Here is a 26,213-nt window from a genome sequence, read left to right as displayed (position 1 = left end):
GTAACGGTTTTGCTAAATTCAACAGAATATAAATTCATTGGTTCAGAATGTAAATCATTTTCAATACAATGCAAATATATTAGTACATTTTTTTTATTCTCATGCACAGCGTTAAAACATGATATACACCACAGGATTTGAATCTTACATTTTTTGTTTTTGCCCAACGTTGTACTAAAGCACTAAATTTCAGTCCTACGAGACACTAATCCTAACTCCCTTTCTAAGGGTTGTCTCGAGGATGACACAACATTTCCCGTTACCTTAAAGTCGTTATTGGGACCTGCTGCATTCCCTGCCCGAAGTTCCCCGCAACTCAAGAGCAGTATATTCTCTGCTATTTTTTGTCAAGCCACAGAATTTTTCAAGGTGCAACTACGGTTGTCTGAAGCTGTGCCTCGTAAAAATCAAACACTCAATGTGGCAGCTTAAATTGATTCGCTGTTCAAACTGGCCTTGATTGCCTAAACTCTACGAAATTTGAGATAGCCAACGATTACAACTTACCACATCAGATGATAAACTCTTTTAGTGCCATTATGTCACCATATGGAAGACTAATCATCGTTTCTATTGACTTTCCTGAGATAGAATGAAGCAGCAGACAATGGCCAAGAAGATCAATATAGGGTGAAATCCCTGGGTTGTCTACACAAACATGCTAGCTATTTTTTGGCACTACAGACCCGCTAGTCCCACATACATTCCAAGTTTTTTTTTTTCTTTTTTTTGAGGAGACATTCCAAGGATCTAAGTGCAAGATGCATAGGTTCTGCAACTTCAGATTACAAGGGGCATCATGTAACCAGTCACAGAAAACAATAGGCACCATTTTAGTTTACAAACAAAAACCGTCTTGGATATTCTCAGCTAAGTATTGGTGTCAATACTAGTCTAACGATCATGAAGAGAATCATGCACCTTCCGAAGGATTACAAATCCATAAATCACATAAAGTCTAACAATTATAAAGCAAATATGTCAAAACATAAATGCTATTCATCCAACCAAAGGAGATCACTCGTTGAAGTTGTCAGCACTCTTGCAGACAAACAAACAGTCTCTTGTAACTCAAAATCAATAATCAGATGGAGAGATGACATCATCAATCTTAAGGATCATCTTAACAACTTGAGTTGCAAGCAACATCTGCTGCTGCTTCCCGATTAAAGTTTCAAATACATTTTGCTCACGCATGTCATTTGTACCAACATCATTGCAGTCTATCCCACACCAGGGGTTATTCTCCTGCATACAAATATGGCAACAAAACAAAATCATTTCACTCGAACTAAATCAAAGAAGCCAAACTCGAGCAAGAAATTATGTGTAACTCAACTCCAGCTTACCTTAATTTGCTGCGATTTTACAGCAGATAGAGTCTCGATGGGTTGGAGCCCACTGTTCTCAGCAAGTGCCATGGGGACAGAATCCAGAGCATCAGCAAATGCCCGAATGGCATACTGCAGAAGTAGAAAAACCTTAGTATCATATTGGCCACTTAAATAGTCAAAACAACACAAAAAGCACCTTACCTGCTCAACTCCAGGATACTTATCAGCAGCTGCCTCCACAGCAATTGAGCAAGAAATCTCAGCAGCACCACCACCATATACTATAGAGTTGTTGCGGATAAGATTTCTAGCTACACATAAAGCATCATGGATGCTACGCTTTGTCTCCTCTATCATCATCTTGTTACCTAAAGCAATATAATAATAAAGCAAAAAATGCATGTTAATTTGGTTGTGATGATTTGCACTTTCAACAGAAAACTTAGTTAAAAATTGTGAACTCTATTTAGCATACACTGACATTTAATTTGTTTATGTGAACCATGCTGCAATAAAATAAGCAAGAGCGGGAGTCTGGAGGGAGGGAGCAACCTACCACCACGAATGAAAATTGTAACAGCTCTTGAATTTGCACAATGCTCAATGTAAATCATGCGATCTTTCGTGGTACCAAATGCTTTTTCACGAACCAAACCCGCCTGGATATGCAAAGCAAGCATTGAATCAAACACATTTGCAGAAGAAATCAAAAACCCTAAATAAACGATAAAAGTTTGATCATAACAATGTCTCCGGGCAATAAAGATAAGCTCAATGTCTTATTTCTCATGAGGTGCACCAAACTTGCCATCTCACGAACTTTATGTACACACAATTTCAACATAAGGAGAACTAAGTTTTTAATTACCTTTAATATAGCTTGATTCTAAGTTTAACCTATAATAAATTCGAGCAATGAACTTTATTTGAATTGCAGCAGAGATAAAAATAAAACTTAAAGAAGAGAAGGGGAGGATATTAGAGACTCGGTAACAATGCACATCTAAAGTCAAATGACTTTTAAAATATAACATAATTAACCAACATTCTCATCATTATTGAGATCTACGCGGAAATTACCTAAAAATAATGGAAAATCTGCCCCAGTATGGTTAAAAGTGTCCAAGACACTTGTTTGCTCAATTAATAATAGGACTAAATTTGAATACATACAAGCTTTAAAAATCTTATTAGGGCTCTCCAGTTCTTTGTTGTTAATAATGACAAAGTTGTCATTTGCAGAAATATTGATGATGTTATGGCAGACTCACGAACAGAATCACTGCTTATAGCAGTCAAAGAAGTAGTGCCCTAACCTACATAATCTGACCACAAGAAATATCATTTGCAAATATAATTGCAGGGATGGAAACATTTATCTGTATAATATACGAAGAGCAACTAGAAGGAAATGGGAAATACTCTGCCTAGCTTTTCTGGTGTCAACTCTTGAAACCTTGGCACAATTCTTCCACCTAAGCAACCAATAGAGCAAGATAAACATATAGATTTAACATGACCATGCAGAAACAGCAGGCAAAAAAGTAATACTCTGAGAGGCAACTAAAACAAAAACCTGTGGCAATCGCTATCAGCTCTAACTCAACACCACCAACCCAACGTACAGCAGGCAGGTTTCTGTGCATTAACAAGTGATTTGCTTCATCATCAAAACCCCATTGACAGATTACCAAGGTAGCACCAACATCCTGAAACTCAGGTTATGTTGAGATTAGTTTAAAAAAAAAAAAAATTTATGACGCTACTCAACATCCAAAAAACTGAGCCTTCTAGAAATTAGAATAATGATTTCTATAATTCAATTACATGTATCAATTGTTTAGAAATTCTAAAACCAACCGGGAGGGGAAGAAGTTTGCAGCATTCCTCACTAGTACAAAAATATCTCTCAATATATGAGGAGGAAAGGGAACCATAAAGTCATAAGAAAAACTTAGGTGTTTCCATTCCTCTTTTTGCTCATAAAAGTAAAGCAAAACTGGATACACACATTAAGTATCCATCTCTTTTTCCCAATTTGCATTTTGGACTAAAACAGGGGCCAGACTAGGTTACTTCTATGATTCCTCTCCACACTTGTAGCCCTTCATGCAATCTTACCTTGCACTTCTGTACCATGTCGTCAAAGTACTTCTGCTCTTGTTGACGCAATGTTTGGAATTTTTCCACAGTGTCAATATCAACCTTATGCTTGGTCTTTGGCTTAGGTGGCTCAAAGGGGCAAGTCAAAATAGCAATTTTTGCATCTTGTATCTCCTTGGGCATCTGCGGGTGACTCATGTCTTTGTCAACAATGATTCCATATATTAGCTCAGTATCCTCCAGCTTTCCACCTACTTTTCCTTCTACCTTGATCAGATCCAGGTTCACATCCCTCCTCTCTAGATCTGCAACTGCCAGAACTGCTTTGACAGCAATCTCAGCCAAACTGCGTTTGCATCTATTCACACTGCAGTAAAATTTTAAAGGCACTAAAATTCAGAAGATGAAACAACTTAAGAGGTTTATGGAACTTTAAAAATGACTTAAAAGCAAGCAAACAGGTCATACTTTTCAATTAAGAACTGTGCATCTGACCACTTTCATTCTCTCTACTCAAGTTCATTTGTTAACAGAGACACAGAGAGAGAGAGAGAGGAGAGAACTTCGATGATTTCTTATCCAAAATTATAAAGATATCCAGCAATATATAACCAAGTTTGGTATCTGTAACTTATAACAGCAACATCTACCTATGATGCCAAACAGACAAAAATGTGTAGCAAGGTCATCTTAACCAATCACCAGAAAGCTTAACTTCCATGCAGGAAACTGACTATCATCCACAACAGCAGGAAGTACGTCAGTCCTTTAACAAAATGACATACCAGAGCAATATAACGATACACAGCCTATCTTACTTTTCTCATTGGATTAAAACTAATCATTACAAATATCCTATAATGCCAATTACCATACAGAACAACCATTTGAAGACATGCAAAAATACATCAAAGATTGAAGTAACCTGGTACTTACATCTTGGAAGATAAAGTAGTCATACAAGTCTGAATCAAAGGCTCTGTGTTTGTGGCATCGAACTCAAACTTCTGTGCTATACGTTCCAAATGTTCATAAGCTATCCTTGAAGCCATTTCATATCCTTCTGCTATCCGGATAGGATGAATACCGCGTTCAAGTAACCGCTCAGCTTGTTCAAGGAGAGCACCAGCCATGACAACAACACCAGTTGTTCCATCACCAATTTCATAATCTTGACTACGAGATAATTCAACCATCAGCTTTGCAATTTGATTGTCGACATCCATCTGCTCCAAGATTGTTGCACCATCATTTGCTGCAAATCATGGTGTCAAGTATTAGAAAACCTCAGAACAGAAAAGAAAGTTAAGATAGATGACAACTCTTCCTTTTCTTCCATTTAATTTTTGTTCATTCCTTATTTTTTTTAATCCACATCACCGAGAACAGCATATGCTCTATGAAAAATGTGGCATGCATCCAAGTATGACAACCGGAAAGGTGGCATATCAATTCTAAAAAGGGTACAAGAAAAAGTCGACACAGACACCACAGGCAGCATGCATTCTCCATCAGTCCTAAATTTCAAACATAAAACAAGTATATTCAATTCCAGATAACCTAATGACATCTTCTTTCAAACAGCTAAACACCAAAAGTTCAAACACCGCGATTCAAATGTTAATCAAACTCTTCTGGATCACAGACACTTCCAAACTTGATTACATAGTCACAACAAATGAGATAACAGAGAGGGGGGGACAAAAAAGGAAAGAACAAGCACCTATTTAGTGCAGTAAATCAACTACCAGCACAATGTAGGGATGGAATTATAAAAAAAACTGCAAGCTCGTCATCCAAATTTTAATCATCTTACATCTCCAGCAAATTTTCCTACACTTGTCAATTTGCCAATCTAATCAAGGATTTATTTATTTTTTGTAACGTTCAGTAAAGACCATCATCCACTTTCACCTAAATTAGGTGCGTTCCACTCTCAAATACCACTACACAAGTCCAAGTAGCAACCTTTTATCAGACTTTACCTAGAAATCTACTAATTACAATTACTAATTAAAATTAAATAAAAAATTTTTAAATCCAGCAATGAAGCTCCAAAAACCCGAGCTTTATCACACAGATACTTTAACAGTCACAACTCACTAATAAACCTCACAAAACCAACATAATTCTACAATTTGATAACGTAGAGGAAGGGAAGAGTAAGAAGAGATTAGTAGATTACTGATAGTGATGTCGCCGTCGGGGCTCTGAAGCATCTTATCCATGCCTTTAGGGCCAAGTGAGGTGCGGAGAATACGAGCGACGGCCTTTCCGGCAGCAATGTTAGCTTTCTGAGCATCAAGGCCTCGCAATCGAGTCTTCGACTCTTGCTCTTTAATTATAATGAACGGCCGACCAAACTCATCGAACGCCAACGCCATTTATCGGGGATCCGATCTGAAAGACCACCAGAGATTCCGAAAAAGAGAGAGAATACAAGTGAAAATGAGTGTTCTATGAGTATTGAGTACTGCTTGCAGTCCCACTCCGGAAGCTTTCAGAAGTTTGGCTTTGCCCTAACTCGGCAACTCGTTTCCATTTGTGCTAAAACCCTCCCTTATATTATGCTCCCGCTTCTTTTCTTTCTTCCTTCGCTTTGGACCGAACCGGTGGTCGGGTTAACATCAAGGTATGACCGTAGAACAAACCGAATCGAACCGAACTTTTTGTTGGGTTCAGGTTTAATTTGACTCTTTTTTTATTCTGATTTTAATTTGACTTTAATAATTATTTTACAATTATGTTTAAGCATTATTTAAGCTCCATTGAATCTAATAAGCACAGATGATTTTTATCTAATCAAACTGCTATCAAATTCTTGTATAGTGTTACACTAAAAAAAAAAAAAAAAAGGTTCTTGTATAGTGTTTGACTTACTAATCAAACTGCATAGATGAATTTTTATTTATTTTATTGTGTGATCAAATCCAATTCAAACTTATGAAGATAATAACAAAGACTGACATTTGTTCGTGTTAATTTGATTGATTCATGAGTCAATTTTGCATCAACTTTTACTAAGTTGAACTCAATTTGGATATGGAGTGTATCATATAAATTGACATGAAAAATGCTTATGGAAAGGGTTATTCACTTAATTCTTCGTGTTCCCAAATTATATTTATATATAACGCATTCCTTTGATGTTCTTAAGAGTAAGGTCCTGTTTGGGGGCTACGGTGTGTTTACACACAAAAAAAAAAGGGCAGCGTTTTTAAGTATTAAAAGTACTTGTAGGGTGTTTAGGAATTAATTTTTTCTAATTTAAATAGCCCAACTTTTGATAATTTAAAAACACTCTTGTTAAAAATACTTATGATGTTAGAAGTGTTTTTTTTTTTTTTATAATAAACCACCGCAACTTCAAACGAGGCTTAAAAGGTGGTTGTCCACTTATTTAAGTTATGAGGTGTCCTATTAAGAGTGTGGACACTTTTTTTTTTTTTTTTTTTGTCGAGACACAGGGGGTGTCCGGGTTAATTCTTACAGGGCCGACACTTTTTTGAATGTCAGAATTTTCTCATAACTTTCACAACCTTTTTATTTTATTTTTATTTCTACGCTAATCCAACTTCTGAAAAAAAAAGTCATTTGCAAAAATTTTCTATAAGCTTTTTCTTCTGCTTCAATTAATGATGTACACAGTCCTTTGGAAATCAGACGATAAGCGGAGATAGCTGGACCATTGTATTGGAAATATCACGTCTTTCAAACACATTTTCAAACACATTGTAAGTCTTAAGAAGAGGCGTGGGTTATTGTCTGTGCTTCGGGTCACGCCTTCACCTGAATAGTGTGATTTTTAAAGAGACATTGGCCCTTACTTACGAACCCCCGCACCATGGTTTATACCCCGAAAAGGGCAAAAGCCGCAAGTGATATGAAATAGGAGTTCGTTCGTTGCCCCCTCCAGCGCTGAAATGTGATCAAATCATCCACTGGGAAAAGAGTATTTGTGTTCTTGATTTTTCTACGCTCTCACCACCATTCATAAAATTTCATTTGAATATTATTATTTTCCGGATGTCTCAACAACAAAAGTAGCAATGGTGGCATTGCGGCAGGTTCACAATTGTGGTAAACAGACGCTCTTTATTAACTCTTCTAGTATTGTTGGTTAATACACAAAAATTGGGAAGTAGAAAATCTTCGAGTATTGAAGGAGGACCCGGGGGAAAAAGGAAAGAAAGAAGAAACAAACAAAAGGGAGCCTTAAACACCAGAAAAACAGTAAAACTCTGTCGTCCAATAATTGTTCTGCATTTTCTGGCGTGCCTCAATGTACTTCAATTTTACAGAAAATACAGGCTCAATGATCACAAGGACGAGTAATACAAGTAATTGTCACACATCTGAGTGGACTAGGATTTAGAAGAAAAATGAACCCGCGATGGCGGAGACGACGAGACCGGCAACGGCAGATGCTTCAAGAATGGTTGCACCGCTGCCATTTGGTGCTTCAGCAGGGCTGCCAGGGGAGAAAGTTCCTGGTGTCACAGGTCCACCAATAGGTGCAGCGCCGTAGTCAGCACTAGAACCACCAACGAGGCCAATGTCGTGGTTATCGGGCGCCGGGCCCATACCTGCTTCTGACTCGGAACTAGCAGCTGGAGCTTGGGCGGTTGCAGAAGCCATGCCAACAATGGCAAAGAAGATAAGAGCAAGGACAACAATTTGACGAGCCATTGTTGCACAAAGCTTCTCGTAGTTTTTTTTCTTTTTTCTTTTTTTTTTTCTCTCTTACTCTTTAAAGTATGCAGCAATTTCTCTTGATGCAACAGAGAAGCACTGCAATGAAGCAGATTGTGGTGAATGGAGGGGTACTTATAATGTCAGCCAGGATGGGGAAATGGGGGAATGGATGTCTCCAGTAACGCGGATTTCGGGGCTAAGTTTTCCCGAGTCCTTGAATTTGACGGTGCCCCTGAAAGGCCCTGCACATTTTCAGCAATGGTTTTATTATGGAACCATGAGTTATCATTAAGTTGTTGCGGTCCACCAATTTTGTAGAAACCAATGTATGATGAAAATTTTTAGGTAGAGATTGCAGTAAAATTGATGTACTATTGGTGCTGAAACCTCGTTTCACCTTACCAAGCTCCTGGCCGATAATCATACTTAAAAGGAGGACACAGAGCGCCTAGCCCGTAATCAAACTAGACCATGCCAATTATTCGCGAGTGATGGATCCAAGACCCTGAGCTAGTGTTTTTGAATGAATGGTAAGCCAAACATCACATCAATGATCAAGCATAATATTAATATATGAAGATGCAATAGTAAATTTCCTTTACTTTTTTTTAAAAAAAAAAAATTAATTGTGAAAAATATCATAGCCAGCGATTCCCAAATGCTTGACCATGTTGTCCAATCCCACATACTTCGTTATGTTACAATTTTGTATTGTAGATTTCTTAGGGGGGGCAATCTGAGGGAAAAGAGGAATTTTGAACGGCAATTAAAAAGAAACCTCAAGTAAAATGGAGGTTTTCCTAGCTAATTATTAGGCCTTGTTTGGACAGCAATTTTCTCTACGTTTCCCGTGAACACATTTTCTAATTAATCACCTTTTTACTTCACATATATCAAATCACTACAGTAATTTTTCTACAAAAAATCTAGAAACATGCAATCCAAACACTTACCTATTGATACCAACAATATCAATAGGTAAGTGCAAGATGCACATCACAGCGGTCCTCACCATGATTGGCACTAATAATTTTTACATACGCGCAAAGTATGAATGCGTAATTAACCGTCGAGGGTGATGCCACCTATTCAATTAATAGGACCGTTTCATGAGCAGGCAGGCAGGCAGCAAACGAAATGCAGGAGTCGTCGACCGCATACTTCATATTACCATGTCCACAAGGGTATAAATCGCCCGCCCCACAAATGACGGGTATATCTCCCTCTCATATAATCGGAGACAATCGTGTTCCCAGCTAGCATCCACGAGTTCTGGACCAAACACCAGGAAAGTAATGGCCAAATACTACTAATAATCTCATTCGTCTTATCTCTGTCATCTTGGTTTTCAAGGATTGCAAGTTAGAGCATCAAGGATTTAGGATGGAACTACTGGCTGCAAAAATACATACACAAGCGGGGATAGAAGGGGTGACATTTGATGGCAAACTAAGGTAACATACTCCAGTTGCCGCAGAGAACTTAGCAGGCTATAACAACAGAGCTACGTCTCCAATGACAAATGGAAGTGGGAGAAAAGATTATGGTCCTGCAACTTGTAAGTTTATCCGGCAGGAGAATAACAAACACAGTTACTATCTCCATATCTCACTTCTTATTTTCCTAAACCAAAAAAAAAAAAAAAAAAAAAAACGCTTCTATGCATAAATCAACTCTAGACGAACAGACGCACGAGATTAGAAAAGCATGGAACAGATACAGCAAAAAGAGTACGACTCCAATAAGAAGAGAGACCACCGGTCCCAACCCCATCTAGTGCGAAACATTTACATTCCAAGAACTAGAAAAATCAAAGAAATTTTTAGATTACATTGTAAGGTTGGAAAGCGGGACCTTCAAGCTCGTGAAGAAATATGCCAGATCAAATCCTTGAGAATGTTACAGTTAACTTCCTATGGTTGGCACCCTACTTATGCTATCCTATACAACTACAAAATCAGACACTTTTGCCACCAATTCCACCATATACAAGAGTACAATTCTGACAAACAAGATCTACAATTTGCAAAGAACCGTGAGAATACATCTCATGCTTCATAAGCTCAGACCGGTACAAGCACCATCAACCAAATGAAATCCCCTTGAGATATTGTAGCAACCCAACTCCAAGATACAGTACAATTTGAAACAAAAAAAACCCTCACATGAACAGGACCAGTGCTACCATATACAATACATCATGTACAAAAGAATTGGCTACATACCTCACAAATTAGACAGCGACATTGAAGCACTATTACACGTGAAACCTAGAACATGGGATCTATGATTTAAAAAAAAAAAAACAACAAAAGTGGACACGTAAATATGGTAGCTACATGAAGAATTAACTATAATGGCCCTGAATGTTACAGTTTGGCGAATTTGACTGTTTAGACATTTTCTTGCAGAGGCATCACTTATGAACATTTCACTAAGTTCTTGAGGAAAACGAAATGCAGCCAGTATGATTAAGGCTTCTTTGGCACATTAGGTAGATGACTAATGTTTTCAAAGAAATCCAAGAATAGCGACCAATTTATCTTATCTTCCTTCAAGTAACCAATTCAGCTGATTTAGTCACAAAACAAAGAGTTGTCTCTCTGCTCCCTGAATATGATTATTAGAGCCCATGTCAATACTTATTAAAAGGGGACTATCAAAAAGCCAAATCATGATATATATATATTAACTGCATATGATATGGACAGAAAAAAAAAAAATCTCCAACAAACAAAACAAAAGGGTGTGCAGTCATTCTCTTATTTCCTTTCATACAACACAAACCATTCTCAGTCATAAGATGATTATTACTTGCTATACACGGACAAAGGTAGCTGGAGCAACACTCAAAAGGCACAGTATTTTGCACTTTGAAAAAAATTTACACAAAGTACATAAATTTAGCTATTCAGGTTAACTTTGTAGCCTCTGATGAAGATGTTAAAAGTGCAGCCTGTGGTTAAAAGATATTGCTAGCACTATTTCGGCTGATTTATAAAATATCAGGTATATATGATCCATATAGATGTACTCCGATTGATCAGAGCTCATGACCAAAAAATCACCAGATGACGTTTCATAAGGAAGGCTCTTATGCAATAAATGGGCAAAGAATCAACAGTTAGAAACAACTTGCAAACGCACGTCTCTTGCTCATCAAGAAACTTGATAATTATGTTACATATCATTCTTACCCTATAAAAGCAATTTGAGCACATTACCTATAACATTGACTTGCAAAGGCAGTTAAAGGATGCTCAAGGTATGCAAGATACATGTATTCAAGGTATGCATGAAGTAGCTCTACATAGGAAAATCCAGTACCACAACATTTAGAGGATATCTTAGGATATATATGCTATGCATACATAGCCAATACATCTTATGACAAGACAGACCCTTTAGAGGATAAAGCATCTCTTCCAAACATGTGAAACAATAAAAGAGACATCAACTGCTCAGCTATTTGCCAACACTCCGCAATGCACGTCATCTAAGGATACACATGAAACTTGCAAAACAAACTCACACAAAATCAGCAAGGATTCAATTTTAACCTCAAACTTCCAACTTCAGACCAAAAAAATGCAGAATGGTGCTTACAAATAAAGCATAAGCATAGTTAAGTCACACATATACTTAAATATATAGGTCCAAGACGTCAAGTGACTCCAAATATGAGTATCTTAAGTCTTATCCCGCTAGATGTCAATTCACTCCAAAAAGCGAAATAAGCAGGGCAGACATAGTGGCTCACAGCAGGGTTAACACAGTATCACTCCACAAAGCTAATCCACAAAAATATCCTAGTAAAAAAAAAAATTTAAAGTTTGTAGTACGAATATTAAGTCTTGCACCATGTTATGTTCTGCAGTGAAGAATAAAGCAAACGAAATCTGTTCTGCCTGCATCCTCACAGAAATGACTTACTTCTTTAGACCAGAAGCCACTTCGTGTGCAGCATAAACAGAAATCAGATTGACGGTGCTTCGCTGCAGTCTGGCAAATGCTACTGAGAGCCGATAAGGTTGGTGCTTTCATGCACAAAGGGCCATTATAAGAATAAAAACCACCTGATAACATCACTCTGATGGCAGGCGCCTCCGCTTCCCATAATCTGCATCCCTTGATCGAGACCTGTGATGTTCTTCTGGAACTGCTCGTGACCTGCTCCGGGATCTCGAAGGTTGTCCCCTGTCATAATCATCTTCATAACCTGGGTCCCGCTCCTTGTGACGATATTCCCTATAACTATCCTTTTCTTCCCTGTACCTGTGATCCCTGTCATACCTGTCCCTATCATGCTCTCTCTCATCACGATGCCTTCTATCCGAACTCCCTGACCAGTCACGCTCAGAACCTCGTTCCTTCTCCCGCGAAGCAGCACTTGACCGCACACCCTTATCATGGCTTGCCTCTCCATACCCATACTCAGAGGCATTGTCTTCACCACCATAACTTGACTCCCTTGTCCTTCGACCATGTTCTTCTCCGCCCCATCCCATGCTTGCGTCGGTCCACATTCCTGCGTGAGGTCCATCCATTCCTCCCGTCCCCATCATACCCATACCGTTAGCAGCCATTCCTCGCCCAAAAAAGGCAGGGTTGACATGAGGAGCCACCCCAGCAAGACCCATGTGATTAACAGCTGGAAATGGAGGGATCATCCCAGGGAAAGCAGGACCCGAAAAGCCTCCATACCCAGCTCCTCGACCCATATATGTCGGATCAAATCCGGGACCCATCATTGCCTGAGGATGCATTAAGCCAGTAGGAGGGCCACCAAAAGCAGGACCTGCAAGGCCCTGACCATAAGCTCCTCCAGTGACACCATTTCCACCACCTGGAGCATTCCCCATCATATTCTTCGCTCCAACAGTTCCTCTCCCTCTTCCAGGTACACCTACTGGAGCCTTATTGGGCATCCCCTGACCTCCTCGTCCAGCCCATCCTCCACGCCCAAAGTTTCTCCCAGCATCTCCACTGGGATAATTAGTTCCATTGCCCCTACCTGCACCATCGTTCATTGGTCTCCTACCCTGTGGCTGGGACTGGGACTGAGACTGGACTTGTGTCTTGTTCATATAAGAAGCAGCCATCTGTTTAATGGTTTGTGGAGTAGCCAACGCCACCACACACGCTCGCCCATTAAAGACATGACCATTCATGCCTTCTTTACATGCAGTCGCTGCAGCAGGATCAGAGAATTCAACTTGGCAATAGCCTTTAGATTTTCCACTAGCTCTCTCATCAAAGAATTTAATCTCCTTGACCTTCCCATACTGGGTCAAAACACTCTCAAGCTCTGCGTCAGTAGTCCACCAATGCAGCTCTCCAACAAAGAGCATTGTATTCCCATTCTCTACAGCTGGTCTTACCTGGTTTTCAGTAACAACTGGGCGAATACTATTAACATTCGAACTTGAACTCATATGATTAGCTGGCACCTGCGGAATGACTCTGGGGGCACCCGCAACTGGTTTTAGCAATGGCCCAGGCTCCCCTGTAACTTTTCCTGACATATCAAGTGACTCTACTCCAACTTTTTGTGACATAGCAACAGCCATGGACCCTTGATATCCCAAATTTCCTGCTTGAGAGTTATGAATAATCTCTGGAGCTCTTCCTTTCTGAGAAGCATCAGTGCCAGGGAGGGCACCTACATCAGATGCCAGTCCACTCTTCTGATCAGGAAATCGAACACCAGAGTTGGTATACTTTCCTTCAGTTGCAGATCGAGGGATGTTTACACCTTGCGTTACCACAGTTTCTGCTCTCGGATCCTGAACACTTGCTCTAGGAGCTGGGAATCCCCCATTGCCCACACCAAGAGGAGCCCGTGGTGTCTCAGACCGCTGCTGCTGCTGCATCTGCAGGAATCCCTCCCCAACGTTAACATCATTGTAGAGATCATCATATTCATCATCCTCATTGATCATCTCGTCCTCTGCAAGTGCAGGTATTGCTCCACCTCTATGATACTGCATCTTTTGACTCCCTCCGTATTCTTCATCTCCAAAGTCTAATTGCTCATCACCCCCTGGATCCATCAAATCTAACCTGAAACCCACTATTTAACTCCTCCTAACTGGGAAAAAAAAAAGTCCACGGATTACTATTTTCCTGTACTGAAATTACTGCAGTAGATGGAATTGGAGGAACACATTTATTTGAGGCATATGACAAGTGTTGAGAAAGCACAGCTATAGAATTAATAAATTCACATATCTAAAATACGCAGAGCATCTCAGAACTAAAGTCTTACATTAATAACTAACATAAATGAACACTAGACATATGCGTGCATATCTTCAATTCAACACAATACCCAAAAGACGAGCAATGATTTGCCAAGTCCGCATCGTTGCAGCAATGATACAAGAGATCCAACACCCACAAAATCAAAATTGTAAGAACAAAGTTGTAGATCTCCTCCACAAGCCATCTAAGCAAAGCATCTACAACTACGGTTAAACCTTACTCCTATGTAAGTATTTGAGAACTGTGTACTAAAGTCAGTCACCCCAAAACCGGGGGGGGGGGGGGGGGGGGGGGAATTGGCCCTTAGATCATGAGTATCACCAACTAGGATAACATCTTCTTACCTTTTTTTTTTTAGGACAAACTACAATAACATCTAATATTAATCCTATATAATAAGAGCAGTAGTAATACTTCTGATATGCAACCAAAAGGATCACAAACCCACATCCTAAAATCAACCCGAAAAAAAAACAAAAACAAAAATCGCAAAGACCCACTTGATTATCACCAACAAGTGATAACAAACAACTTAAACCAAAATTTTCCAAAATATGTTCACGTGCTAGGCAAAGCAAACGGAGGAAAGTCAAAGCAAAAAATATGTAGGGAGTGATTAAAATATTTTAGATGAGAAGGAAAAATGAACAAATTAGGATGATTAACTAATAGAGAAGCTCATGGATGATTTAAGTAGCATGATAGTTACCTAATCAAAAGACCCAAAAAGTTAGAAGAAGAAAGGAGTAAAAGGGCAAAGCATTCAGCAGTCACTAGTAAGCACGAATTACAAGAATGACGACGACGACGATGGTGATGATGATGATGATGATGATGGGATTTGCTTAAACTCGAGACAGATGGGAATTTGGGGTAAAAGGATTTTCTTACTGTTTCTTTTTTTTGTCTTAGCTACCAACCCTCACTCAGTCATGTATGGTGCAGGTAGCCATCCCTTTTCCTCTCTCTCTCTCTCTCTCTCTGTATCTGCCTGTGGCTTCCCTCCCCTTTGATACGGAGTCCTCGACCAATTACTGCTAGTACACATATGGTCCCATACTGTATAGTAGTATTCCAATTTAAAAGCTAGGCCTAATAGTGTGGTATGAAATTTTTTTTTTTTTCAAGAAGAGAAGAAAACTTCTCATAATTATGGAAATTCCACTGGGGTTCTGTAAATTGCATTGGACCCCCCTCAAGTGAATATACTACTGTTTTAGCTTTCCTTGGCAAGAAACTCCTACGCTACAACTGCTACTCCTTAGTCCTTCCCCATTTTTATTTCTTTCTTCGAATATTTATGCTACGTTTAAAAGTTGTGTATGTTATGTTATGTGCAGTAATTTATAGTCCTTAAGACCCATCCCAGTAATAACAAAAGTCGTTAAAAGTCAAGAATTTAGTAGAACTACTCTTTTTTTTTTTTAGTAGAACTACTCACTACCACGATATTCGGACCAATTCGTCAGTCTGTTTGGTTTTTTCAAAATGTTCTACTTGTAGCATAAAAACAGTAACCGCACAATTTGGGAGGGAAAAAAGAATTGATTTTTTTCCCTTTTTGGTTATTTATTCACAAAAATACGAGGAAATGAAGAATTTGGAAATATACTCCATTAGAAAACTTAAAAGAGCCAATCAAAACCCTATATGTCAACTGTCCTCCTGCTATGCTATCATAAGGAAATTTTTTGAGTTGATTTCAAAGTCTTTTTGTAGAAAAATACTAAGGCTTTGTTTGAATTGCATTTTTCTGAATTTTTTGTAGAAAAATTACTGTAACATTTTGATATATGTGAGACCAAAAGATGATTTAAAAATATATCCATAAAAAATATAACAAAAAAAAAAAAATTGCAATCCAGACACACCCTAAGTGTTAATTACAAATACTTAATAGTTAGTATGGGAATTATAAAAAAAAAAATTCAATATAAAACTTGTCGTAAAGCATCATGTTGCGCGGGCTTTAATTAACTTTAGCTCTCCCTCACGAACGTAGCGAACAAAAGCAAACTAAGGGTTTGCCGTAACACCGCCTGTCAGGTTTATTCTTGAACTCCCACCATAATGATAATCCTGCTGTTTAATACCTTCACAATGTACGAATCCAAAATCACTACTACTTCTACAGGACACAGAGATATTTTGCTCAGGCCTTGTAGTACAGTAGTATTAAAATGTCATCAGTGATTAAAGTGTACAAGGTTACGGAAAACTTTTAAAATCTCAACCCTGAATTTACAAGTATGGAAGACAATTTCAAACCAAAATTCTAATACAACCGGTGACCCTATAGAGTGAGTTCTAAACAATTGAAATGAATTTAAAAAAAAAAAAAAAAAAAAAAAACCTACACCAAAACATATGAATTATTGTCCTTCTAAAACAAGATGATATACTTCCTATAGAACTCAGCTAACCAGCACTCTCAGAGTAGAATCCACCTCAGTTATTGGTGTCCGAACAATTCAGGAACCAGTCCAATGCATAATTGCCAGCTTAGGCCCACCAATAACAGACAACCAGTGCTTTCTACTGGCTCCCAGAAACTGTTTGAAAGAATACAAGAACCTCGTACTTTTGTTACAATTCTGACCGAAAGTCTATTGTACACTGCCTCCGGCAACCGGATCAGTCAAGCACACGTCAAAAGGCACTTTGACTTGTGAATTTCCAGAGGGAAAACCCAGAAATACACAAGGTTCAAATTTCAAAAAGCCTTTTGCTTGAAATACCTGGACCAGGAAATGCCATCAACATAATTGGACCCATGGTGTTCATATCAATACATCCCCTTGAAAACAGGATTCGTTCTGCATATGCTTGCCCCACACTCTTCATACTCAGCCTTTGTATGACAAGCCTGTGGCAGAAGTACATTGGTTGATATCGAAATAGTTAAACAAGATTCGGACCATATAATAGGTAAGGAAAAAGAAACGAGGCAGGAGTGACCAACTCTAAAAATCTTGAAATAGGCAAGAAAGATAATCCTAATACATGTAATTTCCGTATGGACTGCATCCATATATGCTTAAACTTATAATTGCCTCCCCATTCCCTCTTTCCGGCACCCCAGAACTTTCATTTTATCTCTCTCTCCCCCTATAAACTAATATTGCCTCCCACCACACACTGACACCATTGCACAACAAGGAGAAGATAGAAAATTTAATGGGTTATGAATGAGGTTCAAAGTCTACGCATAGGAAGCCATGGTTCACAAAGGGCAACCAAAAAAAAAATTGTATAAATCTGAAATTGAACCTTCATTTTAAAGTTTTTGGCATCGTGAATCTTCTAATTTGATTTTCTTGAATATACTATATGTGAATTTAAAGCGCCTTTTTGGTAGTTCAAGTACATTTGATAATCAAATTAATGACTTCCAATAGTAGCAAATGTGGGGCTTCTTATGTACCAAACAGGTTTCAGTTTTCCGTTTTAAGTTAAGAAGATGGGGTCACAGCTTCGGAAGTTGTAAACCTTAGTCCTCAGAGGCTATATAGATCCTAAGCAGCTTAAAACTTGTATAAAACTGACACCAGGACAACAGGACATCCAGAACAAATACATACTGCAAAAAATTCAGGGGTAGAGGCAAGTACAGAGCCTCCAAACCAGACGGCATATCTCTGGATTGGATGGCTGACAACATTGACTTCCACTGGTTGTGCCTGATAGGAAAAAGTGAATAAAGTCAAGCTTCCGAAACAAATGAAAAGGAGGTAATATGTACAGAAGCGCAATGAGAACACAAAGCATGACTGCTCACTCTGACTTCTCCACCTAGGCGAGCATCTGATGAGAGCAGACGGGCATCAACAATTTTCTTTAGATCTCGTTGCAACCTTCGATTGAAGTCCTTGAACATGGTTGATCCTCCAGACAAAACAATGTTCTGACATGTAAAAATTTACAAATGCATATGATTAGCAAAGTTCATAGGGGCATGAAATGAACTAAGAGGAAAACATTTGCACCATAAAGCAGCATCAAAACATCAACCAGGTTCTTGAACTCCACAATTATCTCAAACAAGTCACGGTATTTCGATCCGTCTCGTTATCTTCACGTGCAATAAAAATCTATCACCTGGTTTAGCCAAAGTATGTTATAAATTCTTTTTTTTGCTCCCATCTCTAATTTAATATCAATAGTGAACAAAGGCTAGACAACTCAGAGACAGGCTGGATAAAACTTGCTCAAACAATTCCAATTCAAAATGTAAGAAATATAGGTCAAAGCAAAACAGAATATCAATCTCAATATGGTCGGGGATCTGAACAGTTGCAAGCAACATGCTTCACATTTTCAACAACCCACAACATGAGTCCTATCAATTCCAGGAAGGTGTGAAACAGTGGTGTCCATTCCCGGAAGGTGTCAAAAAGTGGAAACCACTTGATATTAGACATTAGCACTCAAACTGCTTATTGTGTGCCAGACACAGGTAATCTTCCAACCTATTAAAACATCAACCAGGAAAGAAGTTTTTTCATGGGCTTGTAGTTCATTTTACCTTGTACAAAGCCCTCCTTGTGTCTATTGGAGCAGACTGGATACATTTGTCAATGACATCCGGCAAAGGGGTTGTAAAATCACTGCTGTAAATCTCAGGGTTAAAGAAGACCTGCGTAAGAAAACAAATCAGTCATAAGCAACGTTTTCAGTCAACCTTATCACAAATGGCTTGTCCTAATTCAACCATTGGCATGACTCATCATGATGGTTTGCTTCTTTGAGATGTTTAATTGTGTGTAAAATCTTACAACAAAAATGCATCTGGAAGTTCAGGACAAGGTAACCTCAAAGAGTGTAAAAAGCAGCTAGAAAACTTTTGCATATGAACTAGCAAGTGTAAAACAATAACAATGGGATGGTGCAGGAAATATCCCATATTTATTCATTTAAGTGATAAAGGGACAATTCGGTGACTGCTTTTTATACATACAGGAATCCTCCCTGAGACCAGGGAAAGCATATTTCCAGCATGCAACTTACATTTTCTGTTAATGGAGGAACTTATAGGACATAGAAATGCAGTATGATGCATAAACATGGCCAAACAGCATATCAATTTGATCATTTTGCATGTTACAACATCATGCTAATACTTCGAATAATCAAGAAATCGATGCCAGGACAAAGCAAACCTCAGGGCCAAGAAATCTTTCATAACCAATGTCGCATGAGTAAGGTGCCCCAGTCTTTGGTTTGATACCTCTCCACTGTTTGATGTACTTTGCTGGCTCCTTGTCATGTTTATTATACTCCTGAAGCCATTAAAAGATGAATACTATCAAATCCAATTCCCAAGGATGTGTATAATTGGTAATAACCTAAAAAAGGGTTTCAAGTTGACCTGTTTAAACTAGCTCAGTGCACAGATCCTACCTTGACAATATCTGAACAAGTATAACAATATGCTTCCTTCACTTTTCGCGCTACTTCAAAGGAATCCTCTGGAGGAACATGCTCTCCTCTTTCCTACACATGGCACATAAGAACCAGAAACTTGAACTATTGGATGAATCCTTGGTCGCATATCTTACATTACATACATTATGTCATGTGTGCTCTGTAGAAATTAGCCACAAAGCACTACAGAGTTCACAAAGTTAGAACAGCAAACAAGTGACAAGGGTCAATTGAGGAAGTAAGAGACTAACATACGTCTAACAGATGAAAAATCTATATCCTGATGAGAAAACACACATAGCAGGACAATCAATGGCAACATACCCGCATGAGCTGTTGAATGAAGAGAGTGACATCTCTCCCTGAGACAGGAATTGACTTAATGCTGCTCCCAATCACATAACCCTCAGCAACAGGAACAACATGAGTAGCCCCATCGCCAACATCCACTACAACACCAGTCATCTCACACTAAAGGAAGCTTAGAATCGTAGATGATAAGAGGATTGGTACGAGATATACATGGTTATACGCAAACATATGCTTATATAGGGCATATCATGGATGTTTCTTAAATATGAAAACCAGAATACATCAAATTTTCAGAGTAGTTTATCTAAACACCTTGCGGAATGCTTCCAAAATTTGAACTCAACAAATATACCCAGCTCAAGCTCACCATGCAATACAACAAGCTACAGATTTTGAACTAAAAGAAAAGAAATAAAAAACTGATGGTAAAAATGTGCACATGTGAAGTAAGTGGCCATGTAACTCAGACAGTATAATAGCTCTATTACTTTCTCAAAAACAGCAGCTTAAAAGAACCTTCAAATGGCAAAAGGCAAAAAGATATGTTTAAAAGCGTGATACCTTTCCACCGTTTCCAAGATAGATGAAAAATTAGGATACTTGACCCAAGATATTAGACTCAATCCATGACTAAATGTACAAGGCATAAGCAAGTAGCTGCTGTTCTTTGACAAAATCTTGGACATGTAACTAATGAGTGATGCTGGGATGGCGAAAGCCTTGTTTGGAATTTGAGTAAACAAGTACAAAGCAAAAAGAAACAGCCGTCAGCTAAATACAATTTATGAGGTCCAAATATTGTCAGTCATACACACAAGGAACTGACGTATTCAGTCAAGCTACAAATGATATTTTTGCAAGTCTTTAGCCAAGCTCAAGCTAATCTTCAAAGTTAAAGATTTTAACATCTGACAAAGAACAAATTCCTCCAAGTGCATTAAAATTTCATTATTTCCAATCCAAATAACACTTTGAGATTATGACGCCATATTCATATGTAATTCAATTAAAAGTGTTACCCGAATCACATAATTTATGCTTCAGTAAAAGCATAGCAGTTATCCATTTTCCAAAATGCCCCAAAGATGCCATTGAGTATCAAGATTTTGTAACACTTCAAAAGAGACCTTATTTCTCAAATATGCGTCAAAGTCATAGCTTTCACAAATCTAAGATTGTTCACAAGCAAACATATGATCACAAGCGGTAAATAGGAACTATCATTCTCCTTCGTTTATTCTTTGATGAACCACAAGTCACCCTTATTTATCTCAATGAGAACAAGTATACTCTCCTCAAGAATTGCAACACTTAAAAACTCAATAAGATTGAAAACCAACCTTGGATGTGGTGTACCCTGCAGCTAAAGCCAGCACCGGCTGCACCGCAATGTAAAGCCCCGGAACGTTGAACGTTTCAAACATAATCTCACCAGTATATTCCCGGCTCTCAGGCGCAGTCAATGGACTTTCAGTCAACAAAAAGTAATGATCTTCAGGATCGCATCTTAGGTAATTGAATATACACTGTTGCCAAAACCTTTCCATTGCATCCCAATTATCAACTTGGCCGCGCTTAATTGGATAACTAAGGTTATAAGTAGTATTAGATTTAGATCTAGATAGCGCTTCTTCCCCTATACAAAAATCCAGATCCGCCATCACCCCAGCGCTATACTGGGCTAACCAATTATTGCTCTTTGTGGAAGCCGCCCGAGACTGGTTCACAAACGAATCATTCACTGCTACTACTGTTGGCACTATGAAACACGGCTCTACATTTCCAGCAAAGCCCATTTTAGTATACCTAAGGAAAAAAAGAAAACCCAAAAAAAAAAAACAATGAAGAGATTAGCTAAATTTTCATTCAGAAATTTCATCAAATAGTTAGGGGTCGTTTGTTTAATCGGAATAAAGGTTAAAGAAGGGAAGGAGTACCCGGTGCCGTTGTCGATGACGACAGCAGGGCGAGAGGTAGCAGGGTCCATGAGAGAGAGAAGAAGAGAGAGCGGGAGGAGAGAGAGAGCTAAGACGGTGGTGGATCTGCGGCTGAGATCCAAGGAGGGGTTTAAGGGAGCTGATCATGGTCGTTGAAAAGGAAAGGGTGCGGTGGGTAAACCAAACGACAACGTTTGATTTAGGAAAGAGTGGTGATTACTCAACAAGAAGAAGGGGGAGGAGGAGAAGAGTGGGTTGTTGGAGAAGTTGAAAATGGCGATGGTGGTGGCATTCATTTTGTTCCATTTCATCGAAAATGGCAGCTAGGATTGTGGATCATCCTCATCATCATCATTTCAGTCGGAACCAGGAGTCAGTGAGCAAGCGCAGACTCCTCCCTTCGTTTTAGTGTGTTTTGTGCGTGTTTCTTTTTCTTTCCCCCCCGTTTTTTGCCTTTTTTCTTTTTTTCCTTTTTTTGGTTCCTTTTGCTTTTCTTAGAGTGGGATGGATGATGTTTGATAGGGTACTTTTCTTAGCAATCAAACAACGCAACGACCATCCTTCTGCGGGGAAGAGTTCTATTTTTGTTGTTTTTGTCGCGGACCGTTGGATTTGGGAATGAGTGCGTTGGATTCTAAGTCGGGACCTTGGGACCTGGTCGGCGGTGTCGGCTATTGGCATGATGACCCACGTCAACTCTTTGGGGGGCTGCCTTGTCTGGTTCACTTTTTGGTGCCTCCTTGACAAGCTTGACTTCGAGTTCTATTCCTCTCCAAGCTCATACAATACAAATACAAATACAAATACAAGTCGCAACTCTCTATTCTATGTATTACACTCCACCAGAAAGTAGTAGTAATACATAGAAATATATGCATTTTTCCCTGAAAGAAATTAAAAGACCCAAAAAATGTAAGGTTCAGTTCAACGAATAGATTATCAAGTCTCCCTGATATTTTCTTACGAAAGTAAGAATTTTGACAAATAAATCTAGATCTCCGAGCAACCTTCAAAAGCCAGCAACTTTTGAAGGCGCCCAGAGGACTTATCTACCCAAACCCAGACCCCCCAGTACCGATGTGGGATTGAAACTCCGACAAGGGCCAAGCCTCCATGGGCTATTACTGCTAAGAAGTAACTACCCTCCATGGGCTGTTGAATAGATTGTTAAGTCTCAAGCCGAGATTAGTTCGAACCCAAGTCAAATCAATCTCTTAGTTGAGTCAAATTAAAGTTTGCATGTATTTATGGTGCCAGTTATACGCCACCTTTGACGCTAAGACGAGAACCAATTTAGATAGTTGTCCAATTATACAAATTGAAGGTCAAACGAGGTTGTTGAAGTTTGCATTAGAGAACAAATTAGTATCTTGCTTTGATTGCCAGTTTTTCTCAGAAAATTTTTTTCATTTTTTTGTGAAAGTATTTTTTTATTATATTTTTATCTCACGTATATTAAATTAATATACTATATATTTTTCTATAAAATTTTTAAAAAATAACAATCCAAACGGCTCTAATTTTTTGTGCTAGCTTTGGAATTGTACAATTTCAAGTTTGCAGTAGGTCAAAGGGCACAATACAGCGCATAAGACAAATGGTGCAATCTAATTTGGGCCGACTGAATGAAGGCGCGCTTTAGATCGGGGGCTCGCCGCGGAGTTAAACCCGTAACCATTAAAGCCCAAAATCTGTTGAAAGCTGTACAGTAAAGTTATCAGCCCACAAGAAACCAGCAAATTTGTGTGCGTCACTTCAATACAACTTCTATCCAAATCTAACTCTGAATGGGCTCAGGGTCACCAACAACGACTTATAAGGTTCCACGGGCAGCTTTTTATCTAAGTGAGCGTGGCCTTTATATCAAAGTGAATGGCCCAAGTTTTGACAAAACCAAGCGAAATTCTGCAGATTTTTGACAGACAGGCTCCATCTGCATCTGCAATAGGCATAGATCAAACATTGGTCTTCTATTACAAAGGTCTTGAGTTCGAATCTTGATAGCTACATTTTGCAAAAAAAAAAAAAAAAAGAAGAAAAAGAAAGGTTGAAAACCGGTTCAATAGCGGTTTTTACGGTTTCGACCGGTTTTTGACCGATTTTCTGACAAAGTCAACTATGACATTGAACCGGACCGATACCATGACCGGTTCGCGGTTCAACCGGTTGAACCGACCGGCCCGATCCGATTTTCAAAACATTGGTTCCCATCTGCATCTGCAATAGGCATAGATCAAACATGTGAAGCGAAGTAGAAACAGAGATTATGAGGACCAAGTGCTGCCGTTTTCTTAACGATTGCTCAATCTAAAATAGGAGAGCCTTCAGCGGATATCCCAAGACAATTCAAGACCAATGCAGCATCAAATTCTGCTAGCATTACTATTTACTTGGTTATGTCGCCAGCATTTCCAAAGGAAATAGAGAAAGAATTCGTCGTCATAAAATGAAAATGTTCATAGGCACGTGTAAACTTTACTAGATATTATACTCGTGACATGATATTTTATCACTTTTATCGTTTAATATATTGTAAAACTCGATCAAATTTGAGGGAATTGAAGAGAATTGAATTCGATGGTAAGGTGAGAGGGATTAAAAGTAGAAATTTTGAATTTAAAACATTTCACTTAACAAGAAAAAGATATGTAAGCCAAAAAAACTTCATCAAACGAATTGTGTACAATATGCTGTAGTACGAACACGTCAAGAAGACACATCTCCATCTGCATGTTTAGAAGCTTGTCCTTGTCGAAAAGCTGGAAAAAAGACCCTAAGCCCAAAAAAAAAAAAAAAAAAAGAAAAGAAAAAAAGAAGCTACTATTACAACAAACACTTGATGCAAGTCACAACCACCAAACCAATGACATTCATTGTGTGAAAGAAGTACTAATTGGCCTGTGGTGTCCCGACATTTTGTAATTTCTGTTTGCCCTTTTTTCCTCTCATCATTTGATTCTGTTTCTCTTCCTTCTTTCTTCGACGGAGTTATTGCACAGTAAGAATCCAACAACAACGGGCCAAGAGAAATCGATTTGGGAAAGTGTAGTCGGTAGGGAAAAAAAAAAAAAAAAAGCGCCCATGTGGACAATACACAAGTGGATGGACCAATAATGCTGATAGAAAATGATTGTGTCTGCCTGCCCAACCACATTAATTTGTGAACGAGCTTTATCAATTATCTAGGGGGTGATTTGTCAATTGAAAAATCAATACTTTAAAAAAAAAAAAAAAAGAATGAACGAATGATAGCCCCGTCAGCTTGTTACAATGAAAAAATACTAGTCGAAATTCATTTACCTTCAAGCTTTAGTAAAAGCATCTTCCTTCTAGTATACTTTCATTTAATGCGTTTACTTTAGACTACAATCCCACATTATCCTCTCTTCCAATATCCCTTTGACATGGAGAGAGGGCATCCCGCCCCTTTGACATCCTAGATGGAGAACTTGAATTTCGGGCCAAGCTTGAATGATAGTACTTTAATTTCCCAAAAAACCAGTAGTCCAAATCAAAGGTGAACTTTCACAAAACGACTTGTCTGCAAGGCCAACTCTGTCAATTTCGCTCATATAACTTCACTGCAGTTCTTTTCCTCTTTAGTTTCGACACACACAACTGCGCACGTTAGCTGTCCGCTTTTGGTCAATTACCTTTACCAGCAGCCAAAATCCAACACAGGAGCCAACCAGAAAGGCCAAAATTTGCTCATCCTAGTCCAACCATGAAATCCGCGTTTGCTCGGATAAGAGGGTCCTCCAATCCAATGTTCATTAATCGACCGATCAAAAACTAATAAATTTAACCAAGGCGTGGTGCTGTGTTCCTGTGTTCTTGCAGAATTTATACTCAGCCTTTAACTTGATTGATACCTTAGAAAATTTGGACAAACATAAAATTGACTCAGCTGTTAAAGATAGATTGAGCTCGTGTAAAAAAGTATAATTGAAACTCAATTACTACACTTTTAAGGTTTATTATTCTGAAGATTTTGTTTTCATTTTTGCTTCAAAATTACAAAATAAGCATATACACAAAAAAAAAAAAAAAAGAATAGATAATTCACTGTAGACTATAAAGACTTCTAACACTGTACCATATATAAACTCTATCAGATAGTCTTTCCTCTTGCACTGCATACAGA

The 26,213-nt window shown here is 38.6% G+C and overlaps 3 protein-coding genes across 7 annotated transcripts; all 3 read right to left on the bottom strand.

Annotated features, from left to right (window-relative positions):
- Nucleotides 1-747: 747 nt before the first annotated feature.
- On the bottom strand, nucleotides 748-5,977 carry LOC113719013 (T-complex protein 1 subunit epsilon). Its single transcript, XM_027243988.2, has 9 exons — nucleotides 5,623-5,977; nucleotides 4,374-4,692; nucleotides 3,456-3,804; nucleotides 2,911-3,043; nucleotides 2,757-2,809; nucleotides 1,891-1,993; nucleotides 1,536-1,702; nucleotides 1,350-1,463; nucleotides 748-1,248 (listed from the first exon to the last, which is right to left on the bottom strand). The coding sequence occupies exons 1-9, from the start codon at nucleotides 5,819-5,821 to the stop codon at nucleotides 1,078-1,080; spliced, it is 1,608 nt and encodes a 535-aa protein (XP_027099789.1). The 5' UTR covers nucleotides 5,822-5,977; the 3' UTR covers nucleotides 748-1,077.
- A 3,872-nt stretch (nucleotides 5,978-9,849) lies between these two features.
- LOC113718987 (uncharacterized) lies at nucleotides 9,850-15,453 on the bottom strand. Of its 5 annotated transcripts, XR_003454694.2 has the most exons (3): nucleotides 15,106-15,453; nucleotides 12,066-14,223; nucleotides 9,850-10,742 (listed from the first exon to the last, which is right to left on the bottom strand). XR_003454694.2 is itself a non-coding variant. In XM_027243942.2 (2 exons), the coding sequence occupies exon 2, from the start codon at nucleotides 14,183-14,185 to the stop codon at nucleotides 12,218-12,220; it is 1,968 nt and encodes a 655-aa protein (XP_027099743.1). In that variant the 5' UTR covers nucleotides 14,186-14,223; nucleotides 15,188-15,453; the 3' UTR covers nucleotides 11,755-12,217. The 5 variants fall into 5 exon arrangements, 4 of the variants coding, with proteins under 4 accessions (XP_027099743.1, XP_071927802.1, XP_071927803.1 ...); XM_027243942.2 differs by lacking the exon at nucleotides 9,850-10,742 and having other exon boundaries at nucleotides 11,755-14,223; nucleotides 15,188-15,453; XM_072071701.1 differs by lacking the exon at nucleotides 9,850-10,742 and having other exon boundaries at nucleotides 11,755-14,223; nucleotides 15,288-15,449.
- A 1,151-nt stretch (nucleotides 15,454-16,604) lies between these two features.
- LOC113718971 (actin-related protein 3) lies at nucleotides 16,605-22,470 on the bottom strand. Its single transcript, XM_027243916.2, has 9 exons — nucleotides 22,070-22,470; nucleotides 21,473-21,938; nucleotides 20,145-20,291; nucleotides 19,797-19,889; nucleotides 19,556-19,675; nucleotides 18,922-19,032; nucleotides 18,175-18,300; nucleotides 17,978-18,076; nucleotides 16,605-17,262 (listed from the first exon to the last, which is right to left on the bottom strand). The coding sequence occupies exons 1-9, from the start codon at nucleotides 22,117-22,119 to the stop codon at nucleotides 17,182-17,184; spliced, it is 1,293 nt and encodes a 430-aa protein (XP_027099717.1). The 5' UTR covers nucleotides 22,120-22,470; the 3' UTR covers nucleotides 16,605-17,181.
- Between the last annotated feature and the right edge of the window lie 3,743 nt (nucleotides 22,471-26,213).

Source organism: Coffea arabica, chromosome 11e (assembly GCF_036785885.1).
Source record: "Coffea arabica cultivar ET-39 chromosome 11e, Coffea Arabica ET-39 HiFi, whole genome shotgun sequence".
NCBI classification, from domain to species: domain Eukaryota; kingdom Viridiplantae; phylum Streptophyta; class Magnoliopsida; order Gentianales; family Rubiaceae; genus Coffea; species Coffea arabica.
This window is presented reverse-complemented; position numbering and strand designations above follow the sequence as displayed.